This window comes from Nerophis ophidion, linkage group LG26 (assembly GCF_033978795.1).
Source record: "Nerophis ophidion isolate RoL-2023_Sa linkage group LG26, RoL_Noph_v1.0, whole genome shotgun sequence".
In the NCBI taxonomy this organism is placed as follows: domain Eukaryota; kingdom Metazoa; phylum Chordata; class Actinopteri; order Syngnathiformes; family Syngnathidae; genus Nerophis; species Nerophis ophidion.
The window spans coordinates 16,325,932-16,347,424 of record NC_084636.1 but is presented as its reverse complement, the minus strand read 5'-3'; the positions used below and the strand labels follow the sequence as shown (position 1 = coordinate 16,347,424).

At 39.0% G+C, this 21,493-nt stretch overlaps 1 protein-coding gene across 1 annotated transcript in view; it reads right to left on the bottom strand.

The window, feature by feature from the left end:
• mau2 (MAU2 sister chromatid cohesion factor) overlaps nt 1–16,366 on the bottom strand; it is a 30,273-nt gene extending 13,907 nt beyond the window's left edge. The window contains exons 1-12 of the mRNA XM_061888668.1: nt 16,088–16,366; nt 15,684–15,767; nt 13,533–13,628; nt 8,098–8,192; nt 7,832–7,859; nt 6,835–6,990; nt 6,577–6,723; nt 6,402–6,492; nt 6,207–6,310; nt 5,609–5,686; nt 3,806–3,871; nt 3,623–3,706 (exon numbers count right to left, since the gene is read on the bottom strand). Coding sequence (XP_061744652.1) covers nt 3,623–3,706; nt 3,806–3,871; nt 5,609–5,686; nt 6,207–6,310; nt 6,402–6,492; nt 6,577–6,723; nt 6,835–6,990; nt 7,832–7,859; nt 8,098–8,192; nt 13,533–13,628; nt 15,684–15,767; nt 16,088–16,321 — 1,263 coding nt within the window. The 5' untranslated portion in view covers nt 16,322–16,366. The remainder of the gene's footprint in view (nt 1–3,622; nt 3,707–3,805; nt 3,872–5,608; nt 5,687–6,206; nt 6,311–6,401; nt 6,493–6,576; nt 6,724–6,834; nt 6,991–7,831; nt 7,860–8,097; nt 8,193–13,532; nt 13,629–15,683; nt 15,768–16,087) is intronic.
• Nucleotides 16,367–21,493: the final 5,127 nt, after the last annotated feature.

Sequence of the window (21,493 nt, the reverse complement as noted above, 5' to 3'; positions counted from 1 at the left end):
TCTTGTGTGTAGTAGTTAACAATTGTCTAACGTGACACCCACTTTAATGTTGGAGCTATGAAACAACACTTTTAATCTAAACATTGCTTCCAAACCAGAAGAAAAGACGCTTGTGAAGGTGGGCTGTGCAACCCATGTAGTTTTGTACAGTTTGACATATTTGCTCAATTAAACCCTATTCGATTTTATCCATTGTTTCTATGACAGAGATTGCAGTATTGTTTGGATTCTTCCGAGCAGAAAACACCAGAAATGAAATAGTAACTACCTGACTAATTACTGCTCTTTTTTGACGTGCATGTCAAGGTCTGTGGGAAGATCTGCAGGGGGAAGAGCTTAACAGTGTTGCATATGCAAACTACGTGATGCGAGAGTACATTCCAGGCTTAACGCTATTTATTTTGTTAAGTTATACGTTGCAGGTTGATAGCAGTTGGACGACGCGGGAGGGTGTCTAAAGAACGTCAAGGGTGCGGGCTTGTTCAGGGGTTAAAATGCGTTCCTGTTGGCAACTATGGGTCACTCTACAAGACTGGAAGTCACCAATGTAATAATTAGTAGTGTAACAATTCATCAACTACAACAATCTATTGATTTATTTTCCTAAGATGCTACTACATCGATGGGTACACGGCAAGTTGGCCTTCCAGATGATATTTATTGATCGAGCATCGCTTTAAAAGGCAATCAATCTTTTTTATTAATACTTGTAAAAAATAAAAAATTGGATTGAAGAGCGGCAGACTTTTTACGAAGTTGAGCACTTCTAATTATTAGGACGTTAAACGTTACTAAAGTAAAGTTAAAGTACCAATGATTGTCACACACAAACTAGGTGTGGTGAAATTTGTCCTCTGCATTTGACCCATCCCCTTGATCACCCCCTGGGATGTGAGGGGAGCAGTAGGCAGCAGCGGTGCCGCGCCCGGGAATCATTTATGGTGATTTAACCCCCAATTCCAACCCTTGATGCTGAGTGCCAAGCAGGGAGGCAATGGGTCCCATTTTTATAGTCTTTGGTATGACTCAGCCGGGGTTTGAACTCACAACTCAGGGCAGACACTCTAACCACTAGGCCACTGAGTAGGTGGCCTAGTTATTAGAGGTCTGTCTCCCCATCTGTGGCGTCAAAACTTAAAATGATGGCGTTCGAGAAAGGTCAAAACAAATGCAAATGCCACAACACAACACATTTTAGCTACAGCATAGGGCTGGGCGATATATCGATATACAATATATATCGCGGGTTTGTCCCAGTGCGATATAGAAAATGACTATATCGTAATATTCGAGTAGACGTTCTCACGCAGCTGCGGGCATTACACTCTCCTCTTTCCTGTGTCTCCTCACAGACAAGCGGGCGCATATTCATACGTCACTTACTGTCACGCCCTCGCCCAGCGGAGAGGTCGCGGCGTGGCTAACATTTGCTGTGATGCTCGCGGGTTGTTACAGAGAAAGAAGGTGCGGATCTCGTAACAAATGAAGGAAGAACTAATTCCCAAGGAAAACAGCACGGGGTCCATCGTCTGGCGGTGGTTCGGCTTCAAGCAGGAATATGTCGAATAGACAACTTTAAATTGTCATGTGTGGGGCACAAGCGTTGCTACCAAAAGTAGCATTACTGCTAATATGTAGCATCATTTGAAAAGTCACCTGCTAATAACTGTTTAATAAATACAGTTTTGGTAAATTGACTTAGTTGTGATTTCCTTCTCTGCATGAAAGTTTAAAAGTAGCATATATTAGTGCAGTATGAACAAGAATGTTTTAATGTAGACACAGAATCATCATACTGCTGTGATTTTATGCATCAAATGTTCATTCAAGGCTAAGGCAAAATATCGTAATATATATCGTATATCGCGATATGGCCTAAAAAATATCGCGGTATTAAAAAAAGGCAATATCGCCCAGCCCTACAACTGTATGACTGCAAAAGCCACAACACGTTAATATAAAGCCGTAAAACAATGCGTGGGTTCCCTCCGGGTACTCTGGCTTCCTCCCACTTCCAAAGACATGCACCTGGGGATAGGTTGATTGGCAACACTAAATTGGCCCTAGTGTGTGAATGTTGTCTGTCTATCTGTGTTGGCCCTGGGATGAGGTGGCGACTTGTCCAGGGTGTATACCGCCTACCGCCCGAATGCAACTGAGATAGGCTCCAGCACCCCCCGCGACCCCGAACGGGATAAGCAGTAGAAAAAGGATGTGATGGACAACTTAAAGCTACAAAGGAAGTGAGAGACAAAAAATAAGTGACAGAAGAGCAAGTTTCACAGACAGACCAAGTGGCTGGAGGAGACAGTTGAAAACGGTGTAATGAACATTGTATATAAGTATAATTGAAAAAAATTACTCACGACTGAAAAAGTGGTCACACTTTACTTACTTTTTCGACTTTGTTCTTTACACCTTTCTCAATTTTCTGCCTTAGGCATTGTGGACCGATCTGCTGTCACTTCCATTGCGTCTTGATATTGCAGTTCGCTATGTTACGCGCTACATAGTCATTCTCAAGGCTCGTTAACGTAATAACAAATGATATTACTAACGGGTCCACTGCCTAAACACAGTAGGCACTGATCCAATCGAAAGTTGTTTTAAGGAAGATCACTTTTATTGTGCCAGGGAACGGTGATGCTGTTGTCTTACATTAGAAGGCAAAGCTAGCTACACAACAACTTGGGCTGACATTGCCAACATATTCACACATTTCTTAACTTCCGTTATTTCTTACAGTTTCATTGTCTCTTCCATTTCCATAGATAGTTGTCACCAAACCCGCCATTAAAAGCAGTATTTTTTGGGAAAATCCATCTTTTTGTGAAAGTCTGGATTAAAGCAGGGCTAATCTTTGCAAAAACTCTGAGCGACTTCCTCACTGTTGAAGGTACATTGCCACGAATCATAAAAGTAAAAAGTAATGCACTTTTTACTTCAGACGAAGATGAAAGTTTGGGTAGTGACTTGTGCTGGTTAAAGCACACAAAAGCCAGAGCCTTTTCCTTCTTTGGGTTTATCATGGACATGATATTGTAGCACAGTCAGTTTTACATAATATAAATTGGCTGACTCGGGCAAGGATGTTTGGGTAAAATTCTGCCATATATGGATAATCCCCTGACGTCACACTTGAACAAAATATCACACTTGAACAAAATTTCAAACAGACCGTTTGGAGGAAGTAGGAAGAAAGGCAAAATGGTTTTATAAATGTCTCTGCAATGCCTTAATGGTTTCACTTCAAAACTTTGGGACTTATGCAGATCCCAAATACACATTAGCAGATATCATTAGGTAAAAAAAGTTGCTTGTGCATAACAGGGTCCCTTTTAAAAGAGATGCTGGTGGGTCCCCAAGCCAAGACAGTTGAGAACCACTGCTTTATAGGAACCAGGGAGTTGAGCAGCTTGCTTGTTGATAGCGCTCTCTGGTGGGCAAATAATGTAATACCGACTAGAGTTCATCCCTGAGACTGCCTCACACAGTAAAAAACACTACTAAATCAAACCTAAAATGTTACACATTACTCTTTAGGTATGATTTGATAGTCAACTTTTTAAGAAAAGAAAAATAAACCACCCCTCTGAAATTATTAACAGCATTCCTGTCTAACCTCTTGATGTCGGTTTCCTTCCCTGATGTAGACGCTGGCCAGGTTGGTGACAATGTAAGTCCATAGTTCCTGGTGTGTGGTGAGCTGCAAAATATCAGAGATTGAACATTAAAGTCAAAAATGAACATTGCATGTGTGACATGAAATGGATGAGCCAAAGTAAAGTATGTGAAATGTGTTCACCCGCAACGCTGTCGTAAACTGTGCCTCTGCATTATCCATACAGTTAACTGAGATACAGTAGAGGCCCTGTAAAACAGAGGAAACATTTGAACAATTGTGATCACTATTACATGAATATGGTTACACGTTTTACCCTTTGGTCCTGAAAAGGTCTTTGCTATAAAATGTACCAATATAAACATTTTAATTTGTAGTTTGTTCCTCTTGCTTGAGAATTTTTCAACTGATCTAACCAAGATGATATTATATTCTTGACTTTAAAAAAGTTTTTTTCTATTTTTGTTCCATTCGGTAAACAACTAAATATACACAGTATTACAACATTTAAATATATAATTAGTGCAAAGAGGAGTGTAGTTGTGAAGTAAATTATATTTTTTTGGCGCTTTTTCCTCTAGTGACTCAAAGGGATTTATATCGAAAACCCATTATCTACAGCTACGCAACATTTACACCAGTGTGGGTGGCACTTGAACAAGGTGCGTTAAAGCTGGATTTGAACCAGGAAATCTTCTAGTTTCTGATCGGCCACTCTACCACCTAAGCCTGACCTGGGCAAATTAAGTCCCGGGGGCCGCATGCAGCCTGTTAAACTCATTAATCTGGCCCGCTGGACATTCCCAAATTATTTTTTGTAGATTTTTAAGATTGAAACTGTAGCTGCTATTATGATTTGCAGTGATGTTTTCAAATGACAGTAAGTCTTGAACTACACAGTATTTCAATGGTTCGAATCTGCACTTTAGCATGATGAGGCACCAAGCAGTGTGGGTGGGGAGCGTTTCCAGAGCCTGAAATGCTGGTGTCAGGGACAGACGCGGAAGGAGATTTTTACAAAAAAGTTTTAAAGCTTAGTGATGTATCAGATTGTAGGAGGGTTTATTTTTTTACCCTTGGCATTCATATTTTGCTGCGTTTGTTGCCTTTTTGTCGCGTTTTGCTTGATTGTAAAATATGTCGATTGAGAGGGGGTATGACGTTCATCTGTTGTCAATATTCAGTGTTTTATGGTTCATAGTTAATATTGTATTTAAAAAAAAAAAAAAAAAAAAAAAGTTAATATTTTAAATCACATTCTTTATTGTCATGTACATTCTGGGTGTTTAGTGTTTTAGCATTCAATCAGGCATTATTGTGAGGTTTTGTATTAGTGTTCCTAAAAATATATGTACGGCCCCCAGACACATTTTTTTTACTAAATTTGCCCCCCAAGTCAAAATAATTGCCCAGGCCTGCTCTAAGCCAATTATGTTTAAGACGGTATTACAACCTTGACTAGGCCAACAACTGATAACCTGAGGCATTACTTTTATGGCTGAAAATTAATTCATAAAAAAAAAACTCGCCCTTTCTATCCTTAAGTCTCCCTCTCATAAAAAGTGAAATAAAAATGAAATATGTTCATATTTTATTCCAGTTTCACCACACTAACGTTCAAAGAACCAAACAAGGAAAACTATGAGCTGAAGCTCTGCTGAACCCTGCTGGCTTTATGGAGGGTTACATCACAAAACGTATTTTAGAGATATTAGGTATAGGGAAAATCATTATAAGAGGAATTAGAATTAAAGTAATACTACATTATGAGTATGTGGTTACAATGGATGTCAAAGGGTCCGGATTGGCCAAAAGGGTAAAGAGTGTTGGCATATCTGAAAATCTCCTATTCATAATACTTTCCAATACTTGTTAAAAATCATAATACAACAACCAATCCTGGTCAAAAATTAACCTTAGCAGTAAATGAAATATTGAAAATCAAGACACTCAAATGCCCTGAGAGTGAAGGTAGAAAATACTCACTAATAGCGTGTGAAGCTGAGCAGCGTGATTGGTGAATAACCTGGGAGACTGTTGGCAAAGCTGACACACCTGTGATATCTGGACACAGAGAATGTGCACACCTCAATCAATCAAACTTTAGCTATAAAGCGCTTTTCATACATAAAAGAAATGCAACGCAAAGTGATTTACAAAGTTAAAAACAATACCCCGGTGTCCCATATCCCACATTATCACATACGTACGAACGGACACAGATACCAAAAACAAACACACACATGCAACTATACGGACAAATGAAAGAATGGCTGAGTACAGAGGAGACATGTGAGTAAACACTATCACTGGAGCCATCTGCACCAGGAGGTCATCAGACCATAGCCACCAGGACGCTGACACAAAAGCGCCCCAACAAGCACGTCCGATAACCCCTGAGGCAGATGGCTCATCTGAGGAACGTTGGAAAATAAAAATAATACAACTTGTAAAATAGTAGGAACCATGAGTAGAGATAAATAATAAAATACAAGTGAGACATACAAAGTAAGTGTCAATTGGGTGTTCATTTTTCACCAATCCTCAAAGTATCACAACAAGCAAGGAAAGAGAAACGGAATACCTCCTGTAATGCAGTGGCCTTGTGGCCTGTGACGAGCCTACACATGATAATGTGCTCCAGTAAAATGACTTGAAAGGTAGAAAGGATCGGGCTGCAGTCCAACACTGCAAAAATACAAAGATGCACAAAGAGTAAGGGAGGGCGATGTTGCGTAATTGTTTGGAAAATGTACAAGAACAGGTCAGGAAGACTCACTTTTTAGTTTCTCTAGCTGCATTAGAGCCTTGTCTGTGTACTTCTGTGCTTTCTCCAGGTAGCCCGCTTGCATGGAGTGCATCACAGTCACCTGTTAAGAGGATATTCTCCATATTAGCGGTCACCACACTCAATGATTCACTTAACATGGTTAAAACATTTCAAAAATACCTACTAGATATACAAGAACACACATGTGCTCCTTCGGTAGCCAGTGGAAGAGGTCAGCTGGGTTGCTGGGCAGAATCTCATCGTCATGGAGTGTAGAAATGGTCTGGATGCACTGCTGTAGCTGCTTCAGGCACGGCTTAACACTCTTTACCTGAGGGAACGCATACATGGGATTCTACAAAAATATCCCCTGCTACCAGTAAAACCATCTTATTTAACAATCTAGCAATGTATCCCAGTTATACCAGAATGAATCTCCCACCTGTCCAGCGTCCAAGTAGTGTGTGACCTGCAAGACCAAGAAGAAGACCCGCAAGGACTCCTTTTGGATAGGGTTTCCCTGCCAGTTCTCTACGATGGTTCCACACAGCGTAAGCAGGGGATGCACCTCCCCTAGCTTCCTCTCCATTAGCAGTAGCTATAAGTGCAAGGAAAACATAATCACACTCAAAACGTGTTGTGTAAAATGTAATTGTATGGTTTAATGTGCGTTATTACACGTTAAACATTGGAAGCTATGTAATTATAGTTGTGAAGGGAATAAGGTTATACAAATCATAAATTTAGTAACAACTCTTATACAAATTAGTGATGCAAATTAAAAAGACGGAATATTTAAAGAAAGCTTATTTTTCATGACAAAAACAGCTTACTTATGACAAGTTATAATACTGTGAAAATAGTTATTATAAGGAAAAACATTTTTTTTATATTTTACATCAATCTTGTACAATTTAGAGAAACACCGATGTTATTTCATGTTATTTTATTCCAATTTAAAAAAGTTGCCATTATACAAGAATAATGTCATTAAATGATAAATAAAAAATTATACAAGAATAACATGCTTAGAAAAGACAATTTTACAATTAAAAAAGTTCTAATTACACAGAAATACTCATTTCATTTAATGATAAATTTATATTTTATAAGAGTATTGTAAAAATTTAAAAAGTTGAGAAATAATTAATGAGAAAAAAAAAACAAGTTTAGGATAGTATTTTTTTGTTTTCTAAGAAAAGTAAATGTTATAGGCCAAAAGATGTTATGTGTATTCCTTTTTATTATGTGTGTGTTCTTTTCCGTTGGAATTAGTCTTTTACTGATAATAAGGTTGTTCCATTACAAAGAAGTCACAATTAAATAGCAGTAAAAATGTATGATTTATAAGAACTCAGTTGTAACAGAAAGTATGAAGTTAAAATAATACAACAAAAATAGGTGCAAACATAATTAAAAAAAAAAAAAATTTGACTCACCATTCCTTTACTGAGGAGAAACAACGCCCTTGAAGACACAAATGCGTCATGTCAGCATTTTTTTTTTTACAACTCAGCCAACATTTACGCAACATTAATTAAATAGTGCTGTGCCAGTACACATTTTATAAAAAACAATATGTACTCAGAAAAAACAGGCTACATATATAAAATGTGGAGCAAAAAGGCCAGTCTCTGAATGTTTTCATGCCTTCGAAACTACAACAAACATTACATTATATTCTAAAAATGGAAATGAGATGTACCTGGTGTATTCTGAGCCCACCACGCGGGCATACTCTGCTCCGACGCCCAGTAAGTCGCATGCCGACACCAAGTCCTTCTCCAGTGTGTGAAGTTGCTGTAGAAAAACAACACTTTTTGAGAATTTGGACATGCGCCTGCATCGCAAAGGTCACAATGGCAACTGTCCCAAAGTTGTAGGAAGCCCTTAAGTAGGGCAGCTGCCATCTTGTTTTCAAGCAGACATTGGGACAACAGGGTTGAACGCCTCACAAGTCAGTCACAAAGAAGCCACAACACAGCAGCAGGCCAAGTGCCTGGCACCATTTAACATGAGCCAGTCATGGAGGCTATGTGGCGCCTCCTGCACGGTGGCACTTGTCTGCCCCCGGTCAGCGGCTTTCACGGCACACTGAACAAGCTGAATGATAAAAAAAAACACTCCAAATGCTTTGTTTACCCACTGGACCTCTGGTTTCAAATTTTTAATGAGACCAGAGCCTACCACCACCTGCTGGCCACTGAATGTAAGCCTTAGCAGGTTTGACTTTATTTCACACATGCATGCATAAAACTTGATACATCACAATTTCCAGTTTCTCTCGTCAATCCACAGCGATCGTTCTGCCACACAATACCTCAATGCTAACGAGGGGAAATTACACATCAACGACTGTCGTTGGCTTTAACAGATAGGATTGCTCGTTTGCATCAAAACGGTTGTTTTTCTCACTACAATAGGGCGAAACCAGAGATGTCCGACAATGGCTTTTTTTGACGATATCCGATATTGTCCGACTCTTAATTACCGATTCCGATATCAACCGATACCGATATATATATATATAGGGACGGCGTGGCGCAGTGGGGAGAGTGGCCGTGCGCAACCCGAGCGTCCCTGGTTCAATTCCCACCTAGTACCAACCTCGTCACGTCCGTTGTGTCCTGAGCAAGACACTTCACCCTTGCTCCTGATGTGTTCTGGTTGGCGCCTTGCATGGCAGCTCCCTCCATCAGTGTGTGAATGTGTGTGTGAATGGGTAAATGTGGAAGTAGTGTCAAAGCGCTTTGAGTACCTTGAAGGTAGAAAAGCGCTATACAAGTACAACCCATTTATCATTTATTTATTTATTTATACAGTCGTGGAATCAATACATTATGCCTAATTTTGTTGGCATGCCCCGCTGGGTGCATTAAAAAAAGTAACAAGGTTTTCCAAAATAAATCAACTCAAGTTCTGGAAAAAAAAATGACAATATGGACAATTTGGGACATGCTCTTCCTGAGAGAGCATGAGGAGGTTGAGTTGGGCGGGGTTGGGGTAGGTAAGGCGTAGCGGGGGTGTAGCGTCCTGGAATTGTTAGTGCTGCAAGGGGTTTTGGGTATTTGTTCTGTTGTGTTTAGGTTGTGTTACGGTGCGGATGTTCTCCCGAAATGTGTTTGTCATTCTTGTTTGGTGTGGGTTGTCAGTGTGGCGCATATTTGTAACAGTGTTAAAGTTGTTTATACGGCCACCCTCAGTGTGACCTGTATGGCTGTTAACCAAGTATGAATTGCATTCACGTGTGTGTGTGAAAAGCTGTAGATATTATGTGATTGGGGCGGCACGCAAAAGCAGTGCCTTTAAGGTTTATTGACACTCTGTACTTCTCCCTACGTCCATGTACCACTCCGCACAACGGCGTTTTAAAAAGTCATACATTTTACTTATTGAAACCTTTTCACATTTCAAAGCATTTATCGGCCGATAATATTGGCAGCTCGATATTATCGGACCTCTCAAGGCGAAACATCCTCGTATAAATATTTGGGGTATTGACTAGATCTCACCAATCTAAGTCTATGAGCACAAACTGATAAAGCCTAGAGGAGAAACATGTCTTATAAGAGAAACCAAACAGTCCAGTTGCGGTGGATTGAATGCCCTGAGATGACAATGACTTGGATGACTAAGAACATGCATAGACATGTTTCAGGTACCATTTAGGTACATCACATCACATACAGATGTGGCAGTATTATTAGAGATTAACGATTATATGATCATGATCGCAATTAATTTGAGTTTGATTGCGGTGATCAGCTGTTTGCATTTTTACCTTGATCAAACATGACAGAAATGTCTCTTAGAAGTTACTGCAGTAGTAAACAGTAGGAAAGCAACAATGCTTGGTATTATCCTGCACGGAACAATCCGCCTTTATTGACCCTGATCCTGTGTGTGTGTGTGTGTGTGTGTGTGTGTGTGTGTCTTTGCCTGTTTGCATGTTTTTTTGTGAAAGTGTTTGTGTTCGTGTGCGCACCCGACCTCAGATTCGGTCACGAAAGTCAAGCTTGTCACAACGCCATTAATTCAATTCGTGTTGTGCCTCTTCCCTCTTACACAGGTGGAAGTGCAGCCCAGAAGAACAAAATAAAGAAATATGACGAACACTAGCACAGACTGTGCTTTGAAACACAACATTGTGAAGGAGCAGCGGCTTTAGTGACAAACTTTACTCTCACTGCAGCTCAATAGTAATCCTGCCCTGAATGCGGAATTGCAGGCACTAATGTTTTTGTGACTGGGAAAATAAACCCACCCACTAACGGAAAAAGGTATTTTTTTTTTCTAAATATGTTGTGTCTGCAAAGACTCCCTTTCTCTATTATAAGATACACAAAAAAATCTGCAGACACTTTTGGTTGAAACGATTTTTGAGTTTGTGGATAAAAAACATTTTGTTCCTGAAATAATTATTAAACATGTTTTATGCGTAGGTACTCGAGTTGTACGGTATACTGGTATTTGTATAGTACCGTGATACTTATGAATCATATTTGGTACTATAACCGCCTCTAAAAAGTATCAGTTCCCCAGCCCCCCGTCGTCGTCGTCGTCGTCACGTCGTGTCATTGCTGGTTTACGAACAGGCGAGCATGTTTGGCCGCGCACAATCACGGAGTACTTACAAGTAGACAGTGTGTAGACAGAAAAGGGAGAACGGACGCATTTTGGTTTAAAAACTAACGATAAAGGTGAAGTTATGACACTGAAACACCCTCAGGAAGAGGTGCTTTAAGACATGGCTGGCTAGCTTACGCCGAACGTCCATCCACAATCGGCAGTGTTTTAGCTACTTCTAAATCACTAATCCTCGCCTCCTTGGTGACAAATAAAGTATGTTTTCTACAAATATCATCCGTGCAGGACGAGGAATAGCTAAACATGCTTCACTACACACCGCAGGTCACTGGCGTCACCGCGAATGATGCCGTACCTGAATGTAAACAAACGACATTGGTGGATCTACACCTAACATCCACTGTAATGATACCAAGTACAAGAGCATATATATTTGATATTCTACTATGATTACATCAATATTGTTTTGCATCAGAAAATCTTTTTTTGTTTATTTCAAATTAATATTATGTTTATAAACTCAGGAAATAGGTCCCTGGACAGATGAGGACTTTGAATATGACCAATGTATGATCCTGTAACGACTTGGTATCAGATTGATACCTAAATCTTTGGTATCATCCAAAACTAATGTAAAGTATCAAACAACAGAAGAATAAGTGATTATAACATTTGAACAGAAGCGTAAATAGAACATGTTAAAAGAGAAAGTAAGGAGATATTAACAGTAAATGAACAAATAGATTAGTAATTAATTTTCGAGCCCTTGTCCCTAATAATTTTGACAAATAATAGAATGGAAAATGACAAAATATGTTACTGCATATGTCAGCAGACTAAATTAAGAGCCTTTGTTTGTTTACTTACTACTAAAAGACAAGTTGTCTTGTATGTTCACTATTTTATTTAAGGACAAACTTGCAATAAGAAACATATGTTTAATGTACCGTAAGATTTCTTGTTAAAATAAAGCCAAAAATGCAATTTTTTGTGGTCCCCTTTTATTTAGAAAAGTACCGAAAAGTATCAAAATACATTTTGGTACAAATACCAAAATATTGGTATCGGGAAACACTACCTTTAATATAAAAAATAAATTGTGAAATTAATAAAAATAGGACGATATGAAAAAATTAATCGTGATAATTTATTTTGCAATATCGCCCAGCCCTAAATGGTGTCAGTTCAAAAAAAATCTTCCCTACTCCCAAGACAACCCATCCATCCATTTTTCTACCGCTTATTCCCTTTGGGGTCGCGGGGGGGGGCGCTGGTGCCTATCTCAGCTACAATCGGGCTACAAACTGGACAAGTCGCCACCTTATCACAGGGCCAACACAGATAGACAGACAACATTCACACTCACATTTACACACTAGGGACAATTTAGTCTTGCCAATCAACATAAAGGGAGTCACATTATTTATTTATTTTTCTCTAAATGTGTAACACTTCCTTATGGTTAACATAACATGTAATGGTGGCTCTTTGTTTAAAATGTTGCATAGATTATGTTTTACAGCTCATCTTCAAGACGTTTTCTGACAGTCGTTTCAGGATGAGCCGTTTTGTGGGCGGTCTTATTTATGTGGCTCACCTTCGACAGCGTCTTCTTCCCGTCATCTTTATTGTAGCGTGCAAGGACGGGAGTGGAAGAAGTGTCAAAAGATGGAGCTAACTGTTTTAAAGACATTTAGACTTCACTTAAATCAAGAACGGAGCAGAATCTCCTCATCCGGAAAAAACAACGCCGGAAATGTGTCCCGTGAAACACTGTGCGACCGGAACTCTAATAACTAAAGTTCCTTGATTGAATAATGTAAACTCACTACACCGGTATGTTTTAGCGCTTTCATGGCGAGTTTACTGACAGATATAAGTAAGAACTTTACACTACTTTATATTAGAAAAGGCAACAGTGGAGGATGAATGTCCCATAACAAGAAGATAGAGAAAAAGAAGCTTATCCACTACGGTGTGCTCACGGACTTCAAAGGCAGACGTGCGCAATTTTTCAGGATTTATGCAGATCCAAAAGTTACTTTTGTATAATATTGCAAAACAAAACACCAGATAATGTCTTACCTTATACACACACCATAATAATACTCGTATGTTTAATGCGCCGACAAGCGGTGCAGCTTCATAGCTTACCAACGTTGTACTACAACATTTCTATAGATTTTTGAGCGCTGTGTGTAATGTTCTGTATTTTCAATGGAACATATAAAATGTTGGTGATGTTTACTTGAGTCATATTGCCATCATATTGCAGTCTACACGGATCTGGTCACACTTATTACACCATGTACCAAATAAAATTGCTTTGAGGAATTATTCTGTACATCAGGCGCACCGGGTTATAAGGCGCACTGTCGAGTTTTGAGGGGGAAAAAATAATTTTAAATGCGCCTTATAGTCCGGAAAATACGGTAAGATAAATGACAGCACAGGTTTCACTATATGGAAACAGGAAGCAGTGGCCACTTTTTCCATACAATATAATGGCCACATTATCATCAATATACAAAATTACATGCGTAAGATACATACCGCCAGCTGGAACAGTAGCCTGCAGTGCCAATATGGTGTTTGTTGAGAAATCTGGATGGCCTTGCGCAAAAGAGGCTTTGCAGAGTCCACCAAATTCTGGAAATAGAATTTTAGTTTAAATATATTCATGTGCTTGAACAGCGTGATAACTCAAGGTAAATATAGTTTGAGTTTATTGGGAACATGCATGCATAAAACATGATACGTCACAATTTCTAGTTTCTCTTTTCAACATGTTGGAAAAGGAGTAGGGGGAAGCAGAGCTTATTTAATCCTACTCCTTTTCCTTTCCATAGCAGTTGCTAAAACTTTTGTTCACTTACTGTTCTCAATGTATACACAATATACTCCATCAGTAATAACAATTAAAAAAAATAATAATAATTAGTGTAGTAAATTATATTTCATATGGAGAGATGATTACGATTATCTCGAAGATTAATGGATGGATGAAAAAAATTCAAAATGTTTATCATGGTTCTTATTCTTTTTACTTTGGAAACACTTTAAGTTTGAATAGTTTCTTGAAGTGGATCATATTGATACATTGTTTGATGCATTCGCTTAATTCATTCCATAATTTAATTCCACATACTGATGGTCTTAAGTGTTGTACGTGCGTACAAATGTTTAAAATTACATTTTTCTCTAAGATTATATTTCTCTTCTTGAGTTGTACATTCTTGGGTAGCAAATTGTAGTTTGCTTTGTGTATCATTTTAGCTGTTTGCAAATTCACTGTGTCGTCGAATTTCAGCATTTTCGATTCAATGAATAAAGGGTTTGTATGTTCTCTATATTCAACAATATTTATTTTTCTAACTGATCTTTTTGTAACAGCTAATGAATGAAGTGTACTTTTGTAGTTATTTCCCCATATTCCTGCACAATAACTCAGATATGGTAACACTAGCGAGCTGTAGAGAATATGAAGTGATTTTTGGTCAGAACATTGGTTCTTAACCTGGGTTCGATCGAACCCTAGGGGTTTGGCGGAGCCTCCGCCGCGGAGACCCCCGGCTCATCGTGTGAATAAAAACTTCTCCCTATTGGCGTATCAGGATACCCCCAAACAATGTTCCCTCTAGTTTGCAGGTGTTTAATTTGTTGTGAGTTCATGCACTACTGTGTTGCTTTTGTTCTTTGAACAAGGTGATGTTCACGCACGGATCATTTTGTGCACCAGTAAAAAAACATATACCTTTGCGGTGAATTTAAAACAAAAAATATATATATTTTTCACTAAAGAAGGGTTTGGTGAATGCGCATACTAAAATGGTGGGGTTCGGTACCTCCAACAAGGTTAAGAACCAATAGTCAAATGGGTGTAAGCGTACCCCTGGGGGTACTTGAAGGTAAGCCAAGGGGTACGTGAGATTTAAAAAAAAATTCTAAAAATAGCAACAATTCAAAAATCCTTTATAAATATATTTATTTTATAATGCTTCAACAAAATATGAATGTAAGTTCATGAACTGTGAAAAGAAATGCAACAATGCAATATTCAGTGTTGACAGCTAGATTTTTTGTGGACATGTTCCATAAATATTGATGTTAAAGATTTCTTTTTTTATGAAGAACTGTTTAGAATTAGGTTCACGAATCCAGATGGATCTCTATTGCAATCCCCGAAGAGGGCACTTTAAGTTGATGATTACTTCTATGTGTAGAAATCTTTATTTATCATTGAATCACTTGTTTATTTTTCAACAAATTTTTAGTTATTTTTATATCTTTTTTTCCCCAAATAGTTCAAGAAAGACCACTACAAATGAGCAAAATTTTGCACGGTTATACAATTTAATAAATCAGAAACTGATGACATAGTGCTGTATTTTACTTCTTTATCTCTTTTTTTCAACCAATAATGGTTTGCTCTGATTAGGGGGTACTTGAATTAAAAAAATGTTCACAGGGGGTACATCACTGAAAAAAGGTTGAGAACCAATGGTCTAGAACATGTTTTGCTTTATTCATTACTGATGTGTTTCTCGCTACTTTATGTTGTATATTTTTTTACATGAGGTTTCCAGTTCATTTTTGTCATCAATCCTTATACCGAGAAATTTGGATAATTTCATAACACTGGATATATGAATGCATGAACATGGCATGGAAAATAGTCAATGTACCTCAGATGAACATGATTACCTGTTGGCAGAATAGTTCAGATAAAATGCTTGCAGCTTCAAACTTGACATCTTCAAATTGAGGGACTTGCTGGGAAATAAACCACTGCAAAACAGCAAAGACACAAGGGTTATTCGTGTCATGTTTGACATTGTTGGCGCTATCTGCAATTAGAATCCCACTCAGCAGCTAATTCTGCACAGAAGCTAAAGAATGGAAGCGGCAAAATTGGGACTAATGTCTGATAATAAAGCTGTGCAGATGATACAACAAATGGTGGTAATAAATGTAGAGTAACGCTATATATGGTAAATCAACAGTTTCCTAAAAGTCCGAGGCGGTTCGTTGTTTCCCAGCCTGCGGCCTACACCATCCCGCTCCGCAGCGTCATCCCCGCTCTTTCCTAGCTCATGAAGCCCGCTCACCGCCTTCTCCAGGTGGCTGCGGGCCAGCTCGCTGTTCTTGGTGTGGTGGTAGAGAACCGAGCCCAGTTGGAGATGCGTACGGGCCTCAATCCTCTGTGGCGGCTTAAACTGAAACACGGCTTGGAGACAATGCACGCACAGGCGTATTTTGGGAGGGCTGGAGGTTCGGAAATGCTCCGCGAAGCCGAGTAGGGCGAGGTACCAGCGCTCCGGGGCTTCTACGTTTGACGCCATTTTCCCCGACAACAACAAGTTTTTCAGCGGTCAGGACGGGCTGCGGGGTTGCCAGGTGCCGCCGTAACCCCCCTGCATCCTACACGATAACCCCATTCATCCCCATTGGTTTGGCATATGTCACTTTTAAAGTTCAATAAAACTTTATTTGGATAGCATTTTTCGCACATATAAAAAGTAACACAAAGTTTTTTTGTATGTTTGACTTTTTAATAGCAATGTTGTTGTTGTTTTAAAGGCCTACTGAAACCCACTACTACCCACCAGCAGTCTGATAGTTTATATATCAATGATGAAATATTAACATTGCAACACATGCCAATACGGCCTTTTTAGTTTACTAAATTACAATTTTAAATTTCCCGGGAGTTTCGTCTTGAAAACGTTGTGTAATGATGACGTGTACGCAGAGTTCACAGGTTTTAAGGAAATATGAGCGCTGCACACACAGAGCTAAAAGTTGTCTGCTTTAATGCCATAAATACACAATATTTTGGAGATTTGTGTTGCTGAATCTTTTGCAATTTGTTCAATTAATATTGGAGAAGTCAAAGTAGACAGATGGAGTTGGGAAGCTTTAGCCTTTAGCCACACAAACACACGGTGATTCCTTGTTTAAAATTCCCGGAGGTGAAACTTTCGTATGGATCACAGCGGACATGGATCCCGACTACATGTCAACCAGCAGGTTTCGGTGAGAAAATTGTGGTTAAAAGTCGCTTCTTACCGGAGAAAAGCTGAGCTTGTGCCATCCATAAAGCTGCCGTCGACTCCCCTGAGACATTGGCGTCAACACACCCGTGGGCGTACACCTCCGACTATCAGGCACTATTAAACTCACTAAAACACTAGCAAGACAATAGAAAGATAAAAGATTTCCCAGAATTATCCTAGTAAATGTCTCTAAAAACATCGGAATCCGTCCCAATGCAATCAGATTTTTTTTTAACTTATTTTTTTTTTCTAGTCCGTCGCTATCAATATCCTCAAACACAAATCTTTCATCCTCGCTCAGATTAATGGAGAAACTGTCGTTTTCTTAGTCAGAATAGCACTTTTTGTTGGAGGCTTCCATTAAAACCAATGTGAATATGTGAGGAGCCCCCACACTTGAGACGTCATCGTCTGCGACTTCCGGTAGAGGCAGGGCTTTTCTCTTAACACCGACAGTTGCGAACTTTATCGTGAATGTTCTCTACTAAATCCTTTCAGCAAAAATATGGCAATATCGCGAAATGATCAAGTATGACACATAGAATGGACCTGCTATCCTCGTTTAAATAAGAAAATCTCATTTCAGAAGGCCTTTAAATTATTGAACAACAAACATACATTTATATTTCACAAAAAAGTCAAGGCACTTTCAACATCAAGGAAAAAAATAACAAAAGAAAAAATACAGATGGAGTAATAATGCAAAAGATATGAAAAAAAAAAAAAAAGACAAAAAGGGCTACCAAAATTGCTTTAAATCAGGGGTGTCAAAGGTTCCGGCCCGCGTGATGAGTTTGCCAAGTATAAAAATGAGCTGTTTGTGTTATTTTTTAACGAAAGAAACTAAAGTTAAAGTACCAATGATTGTCACACACACTTGGTGTGGTGAAATTTGTCCTCTGCATTCTGACCCATCCCCTTGGCAGGTGAGGGGAGCAGTGAACAGAAGCCCAGGAATCATTTCAACACCCAATTCAAGCAAGGAGGTAACAGGTCCCATTTTTATAGCCATTGGTATGACTCGGCTGGGGTTTGAATTCACAACCTACTGATCTCAGGGCGGACACTCTAACCACTAGGCCACTGATCTCTTGGATCTCGACCTCTCGCCTGGACACAGACCTCTTGACGCCTTTCTATACCCCCGATGACTTGCCTGTCTTGGATCTACGAGCCTGCCCTGCCCCTTTTGGACTTGCCTCTCTCTCAACACTCTGGTAACACGGCCGGGGTTTAAACTCACAACCTACCGATTTCAGGGCGGACACTCTAACCACGAGGCCACCGAGTAAGTTACATTTAGAACTGCTGTTCTAAATATGTCCACTGGATGTCACAATAGCCATTCTGTTAGGCAAGCAAATGGTTTATACCAGGGGATCAAGCAAGAAGTACACAGTAAAGGGGGACTGTGGCTCCTCCTCCTCGACCCGCATGAAACTTAAAACCTGACGTTTTAAGTCTTCTGCTTTGAACACATCATTTGACACCCTTGTTGCCCCAAAATGTCAAACACAAGAAAAGTGAACGTAACCCTTTTGAATAGTTTTGACCTCTGTTTCTTACGGTTTGTTGAGTTAGCGCTGGATTGATACATGGACATGACAAAGGAGGTATTTGATACCGAGAGTAGTTTACATGTTGTGTTTTTTGTTCAATCCCAGAAAGACTGTGATTTAAAATTTAATCCTGGCTTTGTAGATAAAACTGAGACAAAGTCTAAGCTCATTGTGTTTTTAAAGCTGTACCAATTTCTTCTGAATTTTCAACAAACTTGAAGTGTTTTGTCCAGAGGATTATTTGCGATTTGTACGTTTTGGTAATGTGCTTGTTCTATTTTTGGCCAAAGTAAAACAAAAAAAACAACCTGGAGTTGTCTTTATTTTTAAGTTATCATGCCATGATTTTGCCATTACAGCCCACTTGGAAATAGATTTTCCTTCATGTGGCCCCTGAGCTAAAATGAGTTTGACACCCATCCTTTAAATGTTTTTATCAAAGCAATCAATTTAAAGGCTTTTGTACTCTTAATCATTCTCCAAGATTTAATTGATAATTGTAACCCATTAAGCCAATTAAAACATGTAAGCCTTACTTTCATCAATCGTCATTATGTAGACACATTTTTGCCTGGAGCATAATACTGTTGACAAACAATTTTATGTTACAGTCGTTTATAAAAATACCAAATTTGATCTACATTTTAAAAACCAGTGCCTTCCTTCCCATTACAGAATCCCTGGTTCAAAACAACAAACAATATTAAGCACATAAAATAAATGAAAATACTAGTGTGATACAATTATTTAAATGCATCAATATTAGATAAATATAATAATAATAATAATAATACATTTTATTTGGTAAAGCGCTTTTCAGAGTACTCAAAGACGCTTTACAGGATAAATATGTAAGTAAAAACCAAATAAAATTAATTAAATTGGCGTGTGGTAAAAAAAAACACCTAATAATTACTAGATAAACACATAGTTACAAATATAACAACAATTATATGATAAATAATAATATTAAATAAACGCTAACTTAAAAAATGGTTCTTGTACACTCGACGAAAGGTCAACGATGTTTCGTGTCATTAATGTGAAACAACTGAAGGACTCCATTTTGTGAGGCGCCAAATAACCACTTGATCATAATCACAGTGGTTTATTTTTTTCTATATTCAAACACAGTGTTACTGTTCAAACTGTGTGTAATGCTACAGGATGGCCAAAAACATTGAACATCCTTGTTAAGTAAAACTTTTGCTTTGTTTTTTAATGAAAACTTAGGCCTATTATTCGATGTATTTTAATGTTGGTCATCATGTTGGTACTGGGAGGGCCACATTTTTTTTCTGAGGCGGTATTTCAATCAATCAATCAATGTTCATTTATATAGCACTAAATCACTAGTGTCTCAAAGGGCTGCACAAACCACAACACAAACCACTACGACATCCTCGGTAGGCCCACATAAGGGCAAGGAATTTGGTGAAAAAAAAGTTGGAGAACCACTAATGTAGACTGTACAAATAAATACAAATATTAGTAACACCCGTGCAATAAAAGTGAAAAATTCATAACCTTGTAAATATGCAATTTCACCGGAAGAAATATGTTATCTTATATTGACAAAATACTTTGATGACAAAATCAATACCAACTTTTAAAAGAACATTGAAATTTTACAAAATAAATGGAACATTTTAATTTCGAGAATAAAGTTGGAGTATTATGAAACCAGCTGGTAGTAATATCACCTGTATGATTATGTACTCATATTGCTTTTGATGTGTATTTCTGGTTTTGTCTTCCTCGCCTGGACAGAAGGGCGACACGGCAGTGCGGCTGGATCAAAATAAACATATGAGACTCTTTGATGATCTAAAAGTTGCTTAATTACAAGCGAGCGTCATTATACAGGACTGCACTTCCTGGAGGAGGTCAGGTCAAGAAAATGTGTCTCTCCTAACTTGGAGAAGCCAAACCATCAGTTTTTATATTCCTCCTTTGTGTCTCTGCGTTTGTGTGCTAAATCAGGACAGCACACCCTGACCATAAAAGGAGATGGTCGTGTGTAAGTGTCTGGAGAACGACTCATGACTCGCATGTTGGCGTTGAGCTGGACATGTAGTCTCCTCTCAAGGATAGGGTTATCAATTTTGCATTCCGAAGTCCCAATCAATCAATCAAAGTTTATTTATACAGCACTTCATCACAAGTGTCTCAAAGGGCTGCACAAGCCACAACGACATCCTCGGTTTAGATCTCACATCAGGGCAAGAAAAAACTCAACCCAATGGGATACAATGAGAAACCTTGGAGGGGACCGCAGATGTGGGGGCTCCCCCGCCCCGGGCGACCGGTGCAATTGATGTCGATTGGATCTAGTTAATAGTGTGAGAGTCCAGTCCATAGTGGGGCCAGCAGGTGATCATCTTGAGTGGAGACAAGTTAGCAGCGCAGAGACGTCACCAACTGATGCAGACATGAGTGGTCCACCCGGGTCCCGACTTTGAACAGCTAGCACTTCATCTGTGGTCACCTAATAACCGCTTTACGCAGGAGAGAGGGGCAGAGCAGAAAATAGACGGCAGATCAATCGGTCTAAAAGGGGCGTCTATTTAAAGGCTAGAGTATACAAAGTAGTTTTAAAATGGGACCAAAATGCTTCTACTGAGGTAGCACTTCTGTTACCGGGAGGGCATTCCAGAGGACTGGAGCCCGAATAGAAAACGCTCTATAGCCCGCAGACTTTTTTTGGGCTCTGGGAATCACAAAAAAGCCGGACTTCTTAGAACGCAAATTTCTTGCCGGGACATATGGTATCAGCAAGATAGGATGGAGCTAGACCGTTTAGTGTTTTATATGTAACTAGGAAAACCTTAAAGTTGCATCCTAATTAGGGCCTCTTTCCTACAAGAAGTGATCCAATCCACCTGCGAATGTCAAACTA